Source organism: Chiloscyllium plagiosum, unplaced genomic scaffold (genome assembly GCF_037043375.1).
Source record: "Chiloscyllium plagiosum isolate Xiang-an unplaced genomic scaffold, Cpla_swu_hap1 HiC_scaffold_20, whole genome shotgun sequence".
NCBI classification, from domain to species: domain Eukaryota; kingdom Metazoa; phylum Chordata; class Chondrichthyes; order Orectolobiformes; family Hemiscylliidae; genus Chiloscyllium; species Chiloscyllium plagiosum.
Genome location: NW_028270158.1, coordinates 63715120 through 63733946, shown reverse-complemented (window position 1 = coordinate 63733946; position 18827 = coordinate 63715120). Strand labels below are relative to the sequence as shown.

Below are 18827 nucleotides of genomic sequence, written 5' to 3'. Positions count from 1 at the left end.
ATAGATATTTTTCAGGACAGCAGTAGTTTAGTGCCTTCCTGATGTCAAGCTAACTCTTTTCTTGAAATAGCAGGGTTATGTCCGCTACTTTCCAATCCACATGGATCATTCTAGAGTATGTGATTTTCTGAAAAATAAAACAAAACCAAGGCCTTCTCTGTTGATAGCTCTTTGAAAACCCATTTTGAAAACATCAGGACCATTAAAATTGTTGACTTTGACTCTCATTACTTTGTCTGACACAAATATTAATGCCTTATAGTTCCTTAAGCATTACAGAAATGGGGGAGAATTGGAGTTAACATAGAAATTCAACCCTAGTCACCATAAATGAGAGGCTCAAGGGAGCATATGACCCACTCCTGCACCTTCTTGGTAATTCAGCATTTCAGAACGCAGTTGTGATGAAAGGGAAGTTTTTAATTTTTTTATATTTAGGACACTTTGAAGGTTGGTTTTCAGTTGGGGGTAAATCCTTTTAAGTCACAGAATTAAGAAAAGTTCCGGTTCCTATGTTGAATTCTTTTTTTAAGTTATCGTCACCAGGAAGACAGATTATTCAGTCATGGTCACATAGCTGCTTGTGGATCATGCTATGCAGAAATTGGTTGTCATGTTTCCTATGTCATGGGAGTGATGATGGGTTCAAAGGTCTTTATTGGCTATAAGGTACATGATGACATCCTGTGGTCATAAATCACACTGTATACAGGTAACCAGTCTCAATTTCTTGAAGTAGATATTGATATAAGAAGGCATGGTAGATTTCAATAGTAGATTCTTTTTCTTCAAAGATCACTGCAGATCTCAGGTTAATTTTAATCCTTTCTCCCAGCAACAAAATTTAAAATGATCCCCAGATCTTTAAGGAACAACAAATCCCGGAGAACAGGAAGAAGAGGAAAATAATAAACAGGAAGATGTTAAGAAAGTTATTAAATTGCTAAATTATTACTGCTAGCTTTCAGTTATGATTCACACATGTCTTTCTAAACCAAAAAGATTTATAAGAGGAGAAACAATTTCATTCCTAGGAGTTGAAAGGTGAATAGAAGTTGAAACACTCTTGATCTTGGGGTCAGATAGCATTTGAGAGCAATTGCTGAAGCCAGGCATGTTACATGTCGAGTGGTCTAATGACTACAAGACTTATGCACCCATGTTAAATGGTATTTTTGTCAGATTGTTTCCACTGTCAGGACTTGGATTTGGGTTTGGCTTCACAATTAAATTTGATGACCATCAAAGACAAGTACTAGTAAACCAAACACCACCTGCAGGTAAGTGCAGGATACAGAAGCCTTCCTTACCAATCTGTGTCATCCCGTGGCCAGCCTTTTCCTCCAATTCCGCAGTAACAACCATACATCAGGTAAGAAATAGAATTCCCCGTGCTGCACTGAATCATTCCGATCAAGTCCAGAATACTTCTTGCTTGCCGTCTGTGGTGTTCTTTCACGGCTGTAATATGCACTGGAGTAAGACCACAAACATGATTAACACCCTGACATTAAAGTGCATAAATACACATGACAGTATGCTCAATTTCAGGAAAAATAATACAATTTTTTGAACATGTATCATATTCAATCATCCCCAATCCCTGCAGCCATTGGCAAACTAAATGGAGCTGAATTTGGATAAGGGCAATGGTGTAATAATGGAATCCCATTTGTTCCCATTTATAAAGTTATACAGATGTACAGCATGGAGACAGACCCTTCAGTCCAACTCATCCATGCCAACCAGATATCCTAAATAAGTCTAGTCCCATTTGCCAACACTTGGTCCATATCCCTCTAAACCCTTCCGATTCATATACCCACCCATTTGCCTTTTAAATGTGATTGCACCATCGTCCACCACTTCCTTTGGCAGTTCATTCCATACACGCACCACCCTCTGCGTGGAAAAGTTGCCCCTTTTAAATCTTTTCTCTCTCATCTCAAACTGAGGTACTCTAGTTTTCAACTCCCTCATCCTTGTATGTTTACCCTATCCATGCCCCTCATGATTCTATAAACATCTATAAGGTCACTCCCCCAGCCCCGACGGTCCAGGGAAAATAGCTCCAGACAATTCAGCTCTCCCTGTAGCTCAAACTCTCCAACCTTGGCAACATCCTTGGAAATCTTTTCTGAACCCTTTCAAGATTCATAACATCCTTCTTATAGCAGGGAGACCAGAACTGCATGCAGTACAATATCCTGTACAGCCGCAACATGCCATTCCAACTCCCAGACTCCATGCACTGACCAACAAAGGCAAGAACACCAAATGCCCTCCCCACCACCCCACCCACCTGCAATTCCACCCCCAATGGACCATGATCCCACACCCCAAGGCCGCCCTGCCCAGCAACACACCGCAGGACCCCACCACCAAGCGCACCTATCCCATCCTGATCCGCCCCTCCCGAAAATGCAGCACCCCACATCCATCCAAACCAGACTCCATCTGCCACCCTTGGCCCACCAGCTGAGACCCCACTGCACTCTGAGGCAATCCCCCACCCCCGCTGCTCACCATACCCCCAACCCCGGTGCCATATGCAAACCCACTAACTATACCCCCATGTTCACATCCAAATCATTTAAGGCATGGCTAGCAAACCTGCAGATGACACCAAAATAGGAGGTGACAAGCACCAGCCCAGTTACAAATTCTTAATCACAATAACATTTTTGGGAAAAGATTGCACCATGTCACCAAATAGAACCCCTTTCTCTAAGTTCCAGTCTCCAGATTCAAAACTCAGCTCCTTAGTCGACAAATTCAGCCTAAAACACACATATTTACAGTTGTGGGGAAAGCAGATGGTCCACTTTGATCTGAAGTAGCCTCCTCTGTTTCAACCTTAAGTGCAGGTACAGGTTCAATAATCGGTTTCATGCACACCTACAGTTGGCTCTCAACTAGAATGAGGTACATTTATAAATCAGAAAGTCATGTTTCCAGCACACTAATAGGATCAGGGTGAGTGGCACTGGTTAATCTTCAAACATGTATTTCTGCAGCATCAAACGAGTCAGGAACGTTAAAAGGCAAGGGGTGGCTACTATATCCAAATGAGTCTTCAGTTAAGATTTGGGAGAACAAACAGCCCAATGTAATTGTAATCGCCTGAGAAAATCTCACTCACAGGGTAAATTCACCCTCTGTAGGGGATTAATGATCTTCACTGGGGAGCTCAGTTGGTATCTCACCCAAGTAAAGGGGTGCCCAGTGCCCAATAGTCATTCATTTGTGCCATTCCCCCATGAAAGTAAACCTGGCCCCATTCAATCTACCATCACCAACAAAACATGGACAGCACAGCACAACAGAAACTGAAAAATGCACCACTGTTGGTTTCTAACAGAAGTACCCAGTTCCAGTGGGACATTAGATTTAAACAAAATGAAACAACCACAACATGAACAAAAACATAGTCTTTCACTAGGAATCAGTTCTCTTCAACATGTGGGACTTCTTCACATGATCCAACCCTGCGAGCACAATCGTCTCCGTGACTTCACTCCAAAATGCTCCAATGGGATGCCCCAGCTGAGGACAAGGCAGTTTCATGTCAGCTCAGGGTGAAGCTGTTGGAATGATTTGTTGGTCACTCTCAAACCTGGATTCCTTCCTTAAAATTGGTCCAAATGACCGAAAGCTAAACACTAGAAACACACAGCAGGAGCCCGAGATATTGGGATGGAGTTACACTGTCACCATCACATCAACACACAGCTGCTCAACTGTAATGAATGCAGGAGTGGTAATGTCCCTGAGAGACAGGGTTGATCTGAGCCCTGAGAGAATTAAAACCAGATAGCACAAAGTCTGGGTTTCTCCTTGAGTCTCACATCAGTAAGTTTACAGTGGGTAAACTTACTGATGTGAGACCCAAGGAGGAAATCAGACTTTGCACTATCTGGTTTTAATAACTCCATTCTATTTTAATAGGCACACCTTCTGCTTCTGGGCACTTTACAGAATGATATTTCAATATTCAATAAATGAGTTGCTCCCACCACATTAATGATGACAGACAGACAAAGCTCCCTCACAGAGGATCCAGTGATATACAGTAAGTTGCCACAAGGTATCTCACTCAGATACCAGCTCGAGACAGATGGCTGGGGGTAAAACTGTCTTTAATAGTTGGGCAGATCCCCCCCGCTTTTGGAATCTTTCTGTTCTAATTGTAACCACAGCTGAATTACAAGCGCAATTCCACAAAGTGGAACCAAACAGACCTGTTTGGTTCAGTTACAAAGACAGAATATGCAAGGTCAATTAATTACAGCAATGCACACATACAAAAAAATTATCCAAGTAATCAATAAACAGCAACAAAGCAAAGATTTCCCTTATTTCACTAAAGATCCTTGAAGATCATGTATATTAAGTATAATCTCAGTGCAGGCAAGAGACAGTCATTCAGTAAATGGATCATGTCAGCATCAAAATTAAATATCCCAGAGATTTAGGAATATATTGTACTCTGTACGTGTACAAACTAATAACCTCACACAGATAAGGGAACAGTCCAACAGTAAAGACTGCTACAGTAGAGATATGCCATTCACAATATTGTTCCTGAGAGCAATGATCATGTTACCACAGACTTTGATCAGGTTTTATTAAAAAATACTGGCCAAAGGGACTAGAAAATACTCATATCAACTTTCAGATAAGAAAGGACAGTGGAGACGGTTTGCAGTGATTGGACTATAATCCAGAATGTGAGATAATGAACAAATTAAGAACTAAATATCAAGTTGACCTTGATCAGTAGCATCTCCCAGTGTTAAACTCATTGTCATTCTCTATACTGAGCATGTTCTAGTCCCAGTGACACTGTGTCTCTGAACTGGATAAAAATAAAAAAAAATGTCTGTAATACTGAGATGTACTGAATCAACAGTTATCCAGAACTGAGCAATCTTGAATGAAGAGGCATAGACATATTAGAGAAATGAGCCTCAGGGAAGGGGGCACTGATGGGTTGGAAGGAAGGGAGGAGAATAGAGGGTGAAACTAGAGAAAATTCTCCCATTCCTTCCACTACCATTACCCAGCAGCCTCACAGACAGTAGAGAGATACCAGTGAAGATACAATAGGATAAGGCCAAATGGAACTCTATGCTGTCAGCTCGTGATTAGCAGTGATTTTGTTATAAATCACATGTAATACAATTATGCAAATCCACACTCAAATAAACAACAATCTGGGAGAGAATTAAATGTTTTTGGATAGTATTCATTAAAGAAATAGTTCATGAATGATCAACTTCTTTTGATTTGCATATTCTGACCACTTAAAATATTCCAAACATGTACCACTCGTGTCTTTAAGAATTCATGTTCAATTTCCTTTCTGTTCCCTTTCCATCTATCTTGTTCAAAGTGATTAGGTCAACGCAACTGAGTATTGGGTGCAGAGGAAACTGACTTCTCAACAGGGTAAGAAGTGAGTGTTTATCCCCAACTCCCTCTACAAAGTATTCTGGGTGCATTACATCATATGCATCATAAGAACAATACATCATGCAAATTATGAGTAGGCAATTCGGCCCACTGAAACTGGTCTGTGATTCATTCAGATCATGGTTGATCTGACTGTGGCCATAATGCCACTTTCCTGCCTGTCTCTGCTGACCTTTAACCTACCTGCTGATCAAAAATTGGTATAACCCAGTCTTGAATATACTCAATGACCTGCACCCCCTTCCCTGAGGCTGCCTAGGGAACAGAACTACAAAGATTAACTACCCTCAGAGAAAATAATTTACTCCTCATCTCCTCTCACATAGGAAACTTCTTATTTTTAAATTACATCCCCTAGTTCAAGGTTCACACACCAGAGGAAACATCTCAATATCTAGCCTGTCATGTCTCCTCAGAATCTTAAATGTTTCAATATGATCATCTTGCATTTTTCTAAACTCTATGTATAGGCCCAATCTTTCCACATCTTTCACCCTAGGAATCATCCCAGCGAACCTTCTCTGAACAGCTTCCAATTTAAGGCAATTTCTCCACAATAAGGAGACCAAAGCTGTACGTTGCATTCTGGGTGGATTCTCATTAATTCTCTATAGTGAGACTTCTCAACTTTTATCACAGAATCACTACAGTGTGGTAGCAGGCAATTCGGCCCATCAAGTCCACACCAACCCGCCGAAGAGCATCCCATCCAGATTCACCCCTATCCTATTCCCATAACACCACATTTCCTCACAGTATATTCCATCTGTCAATGTTTCTACCCACTAATCCTTTTTACCTTGACTTTTTGTATCCCCCTGACATCTTGCTTTTTGACTTATCTTTGTATAATCAGCAAATTTGACAATAATACAGTCCCCTCATCCATGAATGGTGAATTCATATGGCACTCTCTATTTACTCATAGTCATAGAGATGTACAGCATGGAAACAGACCCTTCAGTCCAACCCGTCCATGCCCACCAGATATCCCAATCCAATCTAGTCCCATCTGCCAGCACCCGGCCCATATCCCTCCAAACCCTTCCTATTCATATACCCATCCAAATGCCTCTTAAATGTTGCAATTGTACCAGCCTCCACCCCCACTTCTTCTGGCAGCTCATTCCATACAAGTACCACCCTCTGCGTGAAAAAGTTGCCCCTTAGGTCTCTTTTATACCTTTCCCCTCTCACCTTAAACCTATGCCCTCTACTTCTGGACTCTCTGACCCAGGGAAAAGACTTTGCCTATTTATCCTATCCATGCCCCTCATAATTTTGTAAACCTCCATAATGTCACCCTTCAGCCTCTGATACTCCAGGGAAAACAGCCCCAGCCTGTTAAGCCTCTCCCTATAACTCAAATCCTCCAAACCTTGTAAGTCTTTACTGAACCCTTTCAAGTTTCACAACATCTTTCTGATAGGAAGGAGACCAGAATTGCACGCAATATTTCAACAGTGGCCTAACCAATGTCCGCAACATGACCTCCCAACTCCTGTACTCAATACTCTCACCAATAAAGGAAAGCATATCAAACGCCTTCTTCAATATTTCATCTACCTGCGACTCCACTTTCAAGGAGCTATGAACTTGCACTCCAAGGTCTCTTTGTTCAGTAACACTCCCTAGGACCTTACCATTACGTGTATAAGTGCTGCTAAGATTTGCTTTCTCAAAATGCAGCACCTCACATTTATCTGAATTAAACTCCTCTGCCACTCCTCAGCCCATTGGCCCATCTGGTCAAGATCCTGTTGTAATCTAAGGTAACCCTCCTCGCTGTCCACTACACCTCCAATTTTGGTGTCATCTGCAAACTTACTAACTGTACCTCTTATGCTCGCATCCAAATCATTTATGTAAATGACAAAAAGTAGAGGGCCCAGCACCGAATCTTGTTGCACTCCACTGGTCACAGGCCTCCAGTCTGAAAAACAACCCTCCACCACCACCCTCTGTCTTCTACCTTTAAGCCAGTTCTGTATCCAAAATACCTCATTATCCTGGATCTTGTTGTTATCTAATCCTTTACTTTTGCTAATATATCACCATCAACATCATGAACACTTAAAAACCAAAAGAACTGCGGTTGTTGTACATGAGAAACAGAAATTGCTGGAAAAACTCAGCAGGTCTGGCAGCATCTGTACAGAGAAAGCAGAGTTAACGTTTCAGGTCCAGTGACACATCTGCAGACCTCCTGAGCTTTTCCTGCAATTTTTTTTGTGTTTCTGATCATGAACTGTTACCTCCTGCAGTGATCTCTTATGAGGCACTTTATTGAAAATTGAAATATACTCTACATCTGGTTCCCTCTTATTCACCTTGTTGGGTAGAAGAGAATGGCAGCTGATAATGTGTTGCTGGAAAAGCGCAGCAGGTCAGGCAGCATCCAAGGAGCAGGAGAATCGACGTTTCGGGCATGAGCCCTTCTTCAGGAATCCTGATGAAGGGCTCATGCCCAAAACCTCGATTCTCCTGCTCCTTGGATGCTGCCTGACCTGCTGCGCTTTTCCAGCAACACATTATCAGCTCTGATCTACAGCGTCTGCAGTCCTCACTTTCTCCTAGAAGAGAATGGCAATTTATTATCAGTTGAATTTATAAAAATTCAATGAGATATTGAAATGTGTATCAGTTGCCATAATTTGACACCATTTTGATTCAAGAAATTATAAGAAGAAATTATTTAACTAAAATAATTAAATAATGTAATTGAGGTTATTTCCTGAAAGAAGGCTAATGAACCTTGTCAAAGATAATTTCCCATTCACAAAACCATATTGATTTTTACCCAATTGTATCTTGATTTTCTAAATGATCGGGTATTGCCTCCTTAAAAATGGGTTCCAGCATTTTTGTAACGACACATCAGGTTATGATTTTCTGCTTGACTGCATCAATTGAAGAACAGGTTCACTATTGAAGGACATGTAAGGGGATGGGCAATAAAAGCTGGCCTTGCCCATGTTACTCACATCTCAAGAACCCCGAATAGGGGAGGTGATGGCCTTGTGCTATTAACCTAGGAAACTCAGCTAATGTTCCGGAGACCTGGAAAATCCTGCCAAGGCAGATAGTGAAATTTGAATTGGACAAAAGAATCTGAAATTAACAATCAAATTATGTCCACGAAACCACAGATGATTATCAGGAAAGCCCACCTAGTTCACACATGCCCGATAGGGAAGGAAATCTAGCCTACATGTGACTCCAGACCCACAGCAATGTGATTAATTCTTAACTGCCCTCTGGGCAATTGGGGATGGGCAATAAATGGTGGCCTGGCCAGACAACACCTACATTCTGTGAGTGAATTAAAAACATAAAAACAAATCGGTCCCAGCCACCCATATCTTCATCATCCACTTTTGCCAGTGACCAAATTCAGTCTCAGAATTGTTGCCTGTCTAAGCTAGCTCTTTCCATTTGTCCTGGATGGGCGGCTAGCTGCCAGGATGCATTTGAGATCCCCGAATTTAAAAATGCCAAGGTGACAAACTGATGATGGTGGATGACTTTCAACTCTATTTTTGACCAGGCCCGTGCAGCTGAAACCATCTCACAGTTAAAATTCTTCCCAAGAAGGATTCATGTTAAAGGCGAATTCTGATGAAGATTTGCAAAATGATTCAAACACATAACAAGGTGCTGGATGTCTCGTTATTTTGCCAGGTCTCCTGTCCATAGTCTTCCTCCCATGTTTACACATTGAGACTCATTCGCACTCAATCAGGCTTAGCCATTCTTTATCGTCAAATGTTTACTTTTCAACCAAATTGCAGATTTTTGAAATGAGTATCCACCCAACCCAAGGCTAGGATGCTCACTTAGCATAACATTCTGTCACGGATTCAGATTACTTTTCAGAGTTAGCAGACACAAGGGAATTAGGTTCAACAGAGTCTTTTTGTTTATAAACTTTTTTTAGCTTGAAGGATGTTATTTCTGGGAGTGGATTTTGTTTTACTTCAGTGTCTTCAACAAGAAACAAGCACTCTCAGACTAAGTTTCGCGAGCTGCCACACTGCATGGCTGGAAACCTAAAAACCAGTAGACAGAGAATACTTTCTTTTCACCAGGACTGACCAAATTTGAGCACAAGCTCAATAAGTAAATGGACAACACTCACTGCAACTTCCAGACCCATACCGCTCCTGTGGTCTCTGATCATTGAAGAATAGTATCACAACTTTATTCAGAATTTGATTAACATCTGTGCAGATCTTATATTTGAACACTTTATACTGAACGCAACGTGGGTGTGAAATCAACTTCCCTTGGAGAATGTGGAGGCAAATACTGTGGAAAAGTTGAAAACTGAGTAAATATTTGAAGAACTGTTTGCTTGCATTGGTGGGGGAGTCAATAACAAGATGCTTAATTCAGAGCCAGGCCATTCAGGAGAGAAGTTATGAAACACCCCTTCATACAAAAATTAGCAGAAGTATAGAACTGTGTCCTATCAAACGCAATAGATCGTTACGATGATGGGTTGAAATCTTGAAATACTGTAAGCTTTTTAACTTTTATTTCAAAACTATGTTCTTTTCAAAAGAGGACAGCTAGAGACAAAGTAACTACATATAAATTTAATGGCTAACTGGAATAATGTCTTCATGGCACTGATGTACTGTAACACCCAAAGAAGCTTCAAACAAAGAGAGTGTGACTTGAGATAATGAAGGGCTGACTATCACCACATCCCCTCCTTCACCTACCACCATCACCCCTTTAGCAGACAGCCACCCCTTGCAGACATTTGTGTGGTTTCCCCTTCCAGGAAAATATAAAGTAGGGGTTAAAATTGATCTTCAACACAGCTGCTGTGCTCTAGAGTGTGTCCAGTATGCTGTGGACGTTACAGATTGAGAACAGCCAATTAGCACCCTGCACTGCAGGTAAAATAAGAAGTTTGTTCTTTTCAGTCAAGTGCTGCAAATCAGTAGAAATCAGGACAGAGGAATTTCAATCAGCTTACAAAACTAAAAATCTACAAAACTGACTGCTTAACTACTGTTATCAACACTACCAGTGCAATTAAATAATGGCCAAAATGTCTCCTTCCCCGTTATTTAGGAACAATTCAGAGATTGATTCATTTAATTGCTTTTTTTTTTACATATATCTTTTAGGACTCAGCTCTTATTTCTAATCTGTGTTGGCATTTTTTCTTATGTGTCGTAATTAATAAACTCACTCTTCTCTGTTAACTCAAGAAAGCCTGGTTAAATTAGATCATAGAATCATATCATAGAATCCCTTGGCCCAACAAGTCCACACAGACCCATTCCCATATTACAGGTACTGTACACTTACACCTAAAATCTGGCTGTAAATCTCCTTGGAATGTCCTGAGACTGAAAAGCACCAAAAAAGTGCAAGTTTACCCACATCATTGAAAAAAGCAATTAAATTCAAAGGAATTTGCCCCTCAAGCCTATTCCATTGACTCCTTTTAAAACAGAAGTTTGTTTGAGTCTAGGAGAAAGGTAAAATCTCTGGCTGAAAGGCAAGGATCATTTTCACATTAACCTTGTTGCAAACAACTGAGGGTGGGGGGGGGGGGGGCGGGGTACAGAAATACAGGGAGCCAGTGCAGCCCTCCTCACCTGAGAGTTTAATGGTTTGGGATATCCCAACTGGAACTAATACAAATTGGGAAACATCACCCAGCATCTGGGAGTAACAAGATATTAATTCAATTAATAGTCTAAAACATAGGACTGATAGTATTTTGCTAGACAAGTATATAAAAAGAATAAAAGGCCGTTGGTTACAGTTATCTCAGCTTCAGGGCATTTCTGCAGGAGTTCCTCAGCACAATGTCCTAGCCCACCCACCATGTGATGCTTCATCAATGATAATGCCAGCAGGAAAGATGTTTGCCAATAACTATACAGTTTTCAGCACCATTCACAACTCTTCAGGCAATGAAGCAATCCAAGACTGCATTTCAAAAGACCCTGGACAACATTCACACTTAGGCTCATAAGTGCAAGCAACATTTGCACTCCGCAGGTAATGACCATTATCGAGACAGTCTAACCATCTCCAAATGTCACTTAATAGCATTTTCATCCTCAAATCTACCACTTCCAAATATCCTGTTGTTGGGCAGGCTACTAATGCTGGACAACATTGTGGTGCACATAAACAATGTCATCTTGCATAAGTTGAGGGATCATTTATTGAGGTTGTATTATCAAGTATAGAGTTTTGTCACAGTTCGAGATGAGAAAGGACCATTTGCAAGCAAATCAAAGATGAATAATGGGTGGGAAATGAGCATTGACAACCAATCTTTGTATTCCATGTCTCAATAATTTAAAGCTGTCATAATAGTATAAACCCAGATGAATGATCGTTCACTTTAGGGTCATTACTAATCCAAATGTAACTGAACCAGTCATTGCAATTGCTGGGTGGAATTTACTTTTCTTGAGTGGAGGCAGATCGAAAGGCAGGAGTTTCTTTGGGGCAAAGTTTCTCGAAGAATTATATTTTTTGCAGCCTATTATATGTGTACGTGTGGGTAAAATGCCAAAATTTACAGATAGGATGTTACTTACCCCACCAGGATCTCCTGGGTTCCAGTGCCAGGGTACCATATTTAATTCAGACCCTGACAGTATTTCACTCTCTGCAACTCAGAAACATTCCTCAACTAAAAGCAAAATACTGTGGATGCTATTCTTCAGATGTTTTAAGCCAGTTCCACAATTTCCAGTTGAAAAACCCGAACCAACTCCTCTTCAGCACGGATGTGCAATCCCTTCACAGGCCCACTCCCCATCAGGATGGCCTGAATGCTCTCTGCTTCTTCCTTGAAATCAGCAGACTTGCGCAGAATCCATCCACACCAGCCTCCTTCGCCCATCTCAGCTCATTCTCACTTTCAATACGTTTCGTTTAACTCATCTCATTTCCTCCATGTCAAAGATGCTGCCATGGATACCCACACAGGTTCCAGCTATGCCTGTCTTGTTTTGGGACATGTGGAACATTCCTTGTTCCAGTCCTACTTGGCTCACAGACACAACTCTTTCTCTGAAACATTGATGATGTCTTCAGTGCTGTTCCCTGTTCTTGTCTGGATTTGGAAAATTAATCCGTTTTGCTTCCAATTGCCACCCCTCTCTCACCTTCATTGCTAACTCTTCCTTTCTCTTCCTAATGGAGTCATAGAGTCAGACAGCATGGAAACAGACCCTTCAGTCCAACCAGTCCATGCTGAATATAATCCCAAACTAAACTTGTCCCACCTGCCTGCACTTGACCCATATCCCTCCAAACCTTTCCTATTCACGTACTTATCCAAATATCCTTTAAATGCTGTGATTATACCCACATACACCACTTCCTCAGGAAGTTCATTCCACATGATAACCACCCTCTGTGTAAAAGATTGGCCCCTCCTGTCTTAAAATCTCTCTCCTCTCACCTTAAAAAATGTTTACCCTAGTCTTGAAATCCCCCATCCTAAGCATAAGATCATGAACTCTACACCTCTCATTGACTTTATTCTTTTCATTTCTAAGATAGGCTGTCCACCAAGATCCATTACAAGCTCACTGGGACATTGGTTAGGCCATTTTTAGAATTCTGGTCACCCTTCTTTTGGAATGATGTTGTTAAACTTGAGAGGATGCAGAAAAGATTTACAAGGATGTTGCCAGAACTGCAGGAATTGAGTTACAGGGAGACCTCACCATCCCAGAACCACGATAGGGTTCCCCTTAATCTTAATTTCAACCATACGATTCTCCACATTCAAAGGGTCACCTTCGGCCATTTCTACCAGCTAAATAAGATCCTCCCATCCCTCTACTGTCAACACTTCACATGGACAGCTCCTTCATGATCCCTTGCTTCACTCTTCCATCACTCCTTACGGCATGTTTCCATATGATCGAAGAAGGTATGACGTTGCCCATTCACCTCCTCTCTCTTCACTATTCAAGGCTCTAAACACACCTCCCAGGTGAAGTAGCATTTTACTTGTACTTCTTTTAGTCTAGTCTACTGCTTTGGCTGCTCACTGGGGAGACCAAACATAGACTGGATGATTACCTTGCAGGACACCTCTGCTCAGTTCATAGGAATGTTCCGGTCTGCCCAGTTGCATGTCATTTTAATACCTTTCTACCCTGCAGACATGCTACCATTTTTGTCCTGAGCCACTGTAATCTTCCACAAAACAAACTGAAGAAACAAAACTCCATTTTCCACTTTGGCACTTTACAGCTTCTTGGACTCAATGCTGAATTCCATAACTTCAGAGCCTGACTGGAATGTGTCTGTTCTCCATTTTGTATACATTCACTCACACTTCCACCCCCAATAAGCCTTGTGGCCTTGTCTGGTTTGTGTTTTGTTTACTTTGCTCGTTGTTCCCAATGGAGATGATTCACACTCTCCCTTTCACATCTCTGTTCACATCTACTTTCATCTTAATGTCTCTTTCGCCACCATTAACAGCTCCTTTGGCACTGAGTCTCTATAGCATCTGAGCTCTTGCGCTTCCTCTCTCTAAAGTATAAAAGAACTCTTATCCAACCGCTATCAGTTCTGAAGAAGTTATTTTGGACTCAAAGTGTTAACCCTGTTTTTCTCCCTCCACATATGCCGTCAGATCTACTGAGTTTCTCCATCATTCCCTGTGTTCGTGAGCATCATTCACCTGTTATTCCTCAGCTGAACAGTCCCCTGGAGATGTTAGAGACTCAGGCAAAAAAGCAGCATCACCCTTTAGTGATGCCTCCCAAGAGAGGGTGTCCAAGAGAGAAGGGAAATCCTTTTCCTTGAATATGGCAGCATGATGTTAGTCCAACTGACAAAAGTCAGACTGGACAAAGGTTGCTGGGGAAGTTCCCACCCCTGGGAAGCTCAAGAGGACCTGGCACCAGTGCCACAAGAAGATAAATGATCGGTGTGTTTGGCCAAAATGCATACTTAATGCTTCATGTTCTTATGAATGTGGGTTAGCATTATAAGGCCACCACTGAAGGAGGTTGGGTGCCAAACATCTCCAACTAATACCTTGTGTACAATCAGTATCTGTCACTTCATTGCAGCCTTCAGTGTTGCACTACTGGCAGCACAGTGGTATTGCCTTTTATACATTTGTCAGGGCTGAAACATAAAAAGTGCTACAACATTTAGCAGCTCATGCTCCTTACAACTAGAACTGACCACTCCTCACAACTAGAACGTGTACAACGTATAGCTTCTTACCAAAGGCTTGCATGAAGCAAGAACACAACCACAAGATGGCCTATCTTGCAGGAGAGGCCAGCTGGAGATGTGCCTTATCAGCCTGGACGAGGAGGAGACCTTTGATAGGATATCATGCACCAACATGTGGGACACACTCTCCAAAAATGGGCTTTAGGGAGGGAATCCACAGTTGGATCTGACTGCTCTACACCAACATCAGTAGTGCAGTCTCAACCAATGGGTGGGAATCAGAAAGCTTGCCGATCAGATCTGGAGTCAGGCAGGGCTGCCCACTCTCTCCTGCCTTGCTTATGTGCTGTACAGAACCTTTTGCCAAGTCCATCAGGAAGGACCCAAGCCTGAGAGGGGTGACTGTTCTGTGCAGCGGACACCTGCAAGTCAAAACCTCCCTGTGCATGGATGATGTCACTATTTTCTGCTTGGATCCACTGTCAGTGCACAGACTCATGAGCATCTGTGACCAGTTTAAACTGGCCTTGGGAGCCAAGATAAATCAAGGCAAGAGAGAGGTCATGTTCTTTGGGAATTGGGCTGACTGATCCTTTCACTGTCAGGACAGAGTATCTGAAGGTACTGGGAATGTGGTTCAGAGGGCCTGGGACCTGCACAAAATCTTGGGAGGAGTGCATTGCCAAGGTGAGGCAGAAACTGGGCAGATGGGAATACTGCTCTCTCTTCATTACAGGTAAAAGACTGATCATCAGGTGTGAGGCACTCTTGATGTCACTGGTCCATTCCCTGAACCTGCACCATTGCAGTCACACAAGCCGTCTGCCACTTCATCTGGAGCTCAAAGATGGACTGTGTCCACAGGGACACCACATACAAAGCTCTGGATAAGGGGTGAAGAACATACTCAATACTGCCATCAGCTGATGGCTATCTTTGTGTGTAGCTGCATCAAGCTGTTTGTAGACTCTTGGTATGCAAACACCAAGTATCACTGCGTACTGAGGTTCTACCTGTCCCTGGTGTTGTGAAGGATATGACTGGTCTCGTTGTCATTGAATGCTCCAAGTAGTCAGACTGTTCTGTATTACCTGTCCTTCTTGGAGAAATTTGCAAAAAAAAACATTTTTGACAACAAGTCTATTGGTGGCAGGGCTGCCACACATGTGGAATGTATCTTTGCAAAGGAAATCTGGAGAGAAATGCAATAGTTTTTGTTGAGATTTGTTCCGAGCAGCTCAGTGATGCAAACCTCTGTGCTCTATGGTCTGTTCCCTGGGACGCACAACGAGACAAACATTGACTGCGCCGGGAGGACCATCAACTTGATGAAAGATGGTCTTTGGTGTGACCAAAACACATTGGTCTTCCAGAACAAGAAGTTGACCCCAACTGAGTGTTGCAGACTGGTGTATTCCAAGATCCGGGACTATGTGCTGAGAGATGCACTAATGCTTGGGGCAAGTGCCACCAAGGCACAGTGGGGAAAGACCACCGTCGAAGGTCATTCTGCCAAAGTATAATAGGAGTCTGTTCAGATCCCTCATTGCCTCAAAATGAATGTAAGTAGGATCCTGCATGAGTAGAAAATGTCATTGTTTGTAACACAGGGAAGCCCTGAGGAGTGTCAAATTCCAATGTTTGTTTTCCCCTCTTTGCAAAGACTATACAGAACTGCTTTAGCATCTTGTGTATTGACCTGAAGATAATTTTCATGAATAAAGTATAGTTTTGCAATTTAAAAAAATGTGTGATGGAATACTGTCCCATTTGCCAGGATCAGTGCAACTTCAACAATATAAAGAAGCTTATTAAGGAGAAAGCACCTATCCATATTTGCTCTCTCCATCACTAATGCACGGTGGCTGCCTTGTGGACCAGGCACAAAATACACCACAGGGACTTGCCAAACTTCTTCCACAGCCCCTCCCTAACACCCAGCTTCCACATCTAGAAGGACAAAGAGCAGTAGGCACATGGGACACACCACTATCATTAAGTTAACATAAGTCCAAGTTGAAAATATATAGCTGTTCCTTCATTGCTAGGTCATAATCCTGGAATTCTCTACCTAACAACAGCCACAGCATGTTTGTCATACATACTACAGCCGGCAAGCCACTACCACCTTTGCAGGAGCAAGTAGGGGTCGTCATGCCAGCAACCTACACAGTCTGTTGGAAAACATAAATGATCGATCATACAGCCAATACAGGTAAGCCCGATCTCAATAACTGGTGCAATAGACTCAAGGGCCTGACTGAGATACCCATGTTCCTATGCATTTCTTTTGGCACCAGATGAGGCATTTCTGATCTTATTGTCCTGCCTTTCACTCTGGATTTCCACAGTCTAGATTAAAAGAGTCTACCTTCAATACAATAGCATTGACTTGTTACTGTATGGTCATGTTTTGTATATTGCAATAACTAAAACCTGCTGCATTTGCAATTAATAAATAAAATCACGCTCCAGTTCACCCTGGAACCTCATTAAGGAACGATATGCAGACTAGTCAATCATTTTGTTAGCACCAACAAATCTTGGTATCGCATGGCACGCTGTCTAAGAAACAGTCGCAGCTTGGGTAACATCGAAGTCAGATTAAGATTTGCAAAAGGAGGTGAAGCAGACTTTGTATTCAGTAACCAGGTTAAATCGATCAAGGTCTACACGAAACAAATCAAAATACAAAACAATAGGGAAACAGTACTCTATTCGTCCCTTCATTCCAGGGGACAACTTTGTATTTCAAACAGAAATGTATTATCTTTATGGAAGAGTTAACCTAAACGACTAGCAGTGAGTGTGAAGAAAGAAAAAAAAAGGAGAGTGTTTCTGATAGTGAAGTGGAACCTCAAATACCTGTACTTCCATTAACCAGAGTCCTAAGCACCATTCAGAATTTTGATAGGATAAAGCCCTAATGTGACAGAAATTGTAAAGTAACATGCCGCCATTGCAAATCAATTTTGCAGACTTGAAAAACCAAGCGCAATTCTCAATTTATGTTACCCTCATTTTGTCCTTCATTCCTCCGACATTGCCACATCACAGACTTAGGAACAAAATTTAGGACTGTTCAATTTTCCACCAGTTTTATTATCTCTAATGTCTCCACCATTAGAACAGAAAGTTCTACTGTTGTTAAATTCCCTCAGTGACTTGCTGGGAGACTTGTAATCTTTAAATACAAAATATCAATTATAGAGTCATAGACTCATAGAGATACATTGACTGCAGGGTCAGCTTTAACACAATTATTCTTTTTAGCATTTCTTGTAGAACTTTATGGTGTTAGTGGAAATACGGTTCCTAGTACATATGCACATAAAAATGAAATGAAATGAGGAACTGCTTTTTAGTAAAGAGTTATGTTAAGATGGTTTACCTGATAGCAGTAAAAATAGACTGAAGAGCAGGAATTCCATTGATGAAAACGCAGGCAGATCTAGACTCGGACTCAGGAATGGAATGAGATGATGATTTTCTGGTTTTCTCAAATGGACTGGAACTAAAGCCAGCTGCTTAAACCCTCCAATGCCATCATTTCCTGAAAGCATGCATATAGTAACAGCTCGAAAAGGAATCGAAACTTAATGCCTTTTACATTCAGTCAAATGGAAATCTATACGAGATTTTGTTTGAATTATGTAAGCAGCCATTCTTTAATGAGATTGCCTAGCACCACAGTAAATCATACTCACTCTAACAGCAAACATTCTGGTACAGTGTAGCATGAAGGAAAATCTCACAAACTTTTCGAAAATTCAAATCCTGCGGTGCAAGGTTATTTAAACCTATCCTTCCTGTAGAATGAGTACAAGGGACACTTTGTTAATTTAGGGCTACATTTGGTCTTTTTCCTGGAGTTCAATGTAATGTAAGAAGATTACTTTGTAGATTCTGAGTCAGCAATTTGCTAATGTACTAACTTTGCACACTGATGCACTGGATACCTTTGGCTATTTACTGTCATTTTGATTACTTTCTTGTGTGCATTGTGGCAAAGGATGCTATACTGAGGCATCAAGCTTGCCCAGTCAAGTACTGTAAAGTAAGAATTCTGCCACCTAGTCTATCTAACATGTTCTGGCCCTGATCTTGTAAGAATACCTTCAGATGAATGAGTGCTACATGTTTTGTTCAAATCAAAT

General features: G+C 41.6%; 1 protein-coding gene across 3 annotated transcripts in view; it reads right to left on the bottom strand.

Annotated features, from left to right (window-relative positions):
* Positions 1-18448, bottom strand: part of pla2g10 (phospholipase A2 group X) — a 36757-nt gene extending 18309 nt beyond the window's left edge. The window contains exons 1-3 of one of the 3 annotated variants that reach the window (XM_043711117.2): positions 18378-18448; positions 18062-18223; positions 1311-1473 (exon numbers count right to left, since the gene is read on the bottom strand). In XM_043711117.2, coding sequence (XP_043567052.1) covers positions 1311-1473; positions 18062-18101 — 203 coding nt within the window. In that variant the 5' untranslated portion in view covers positions 18102-18223; positions 18378-18448. The other 2 variants (XR_015760607.1, XM_087998028.1) reach the window with 2 other exon arrangements.
* Positions 18449-18827: the final 379 nt, after the last annotated feature.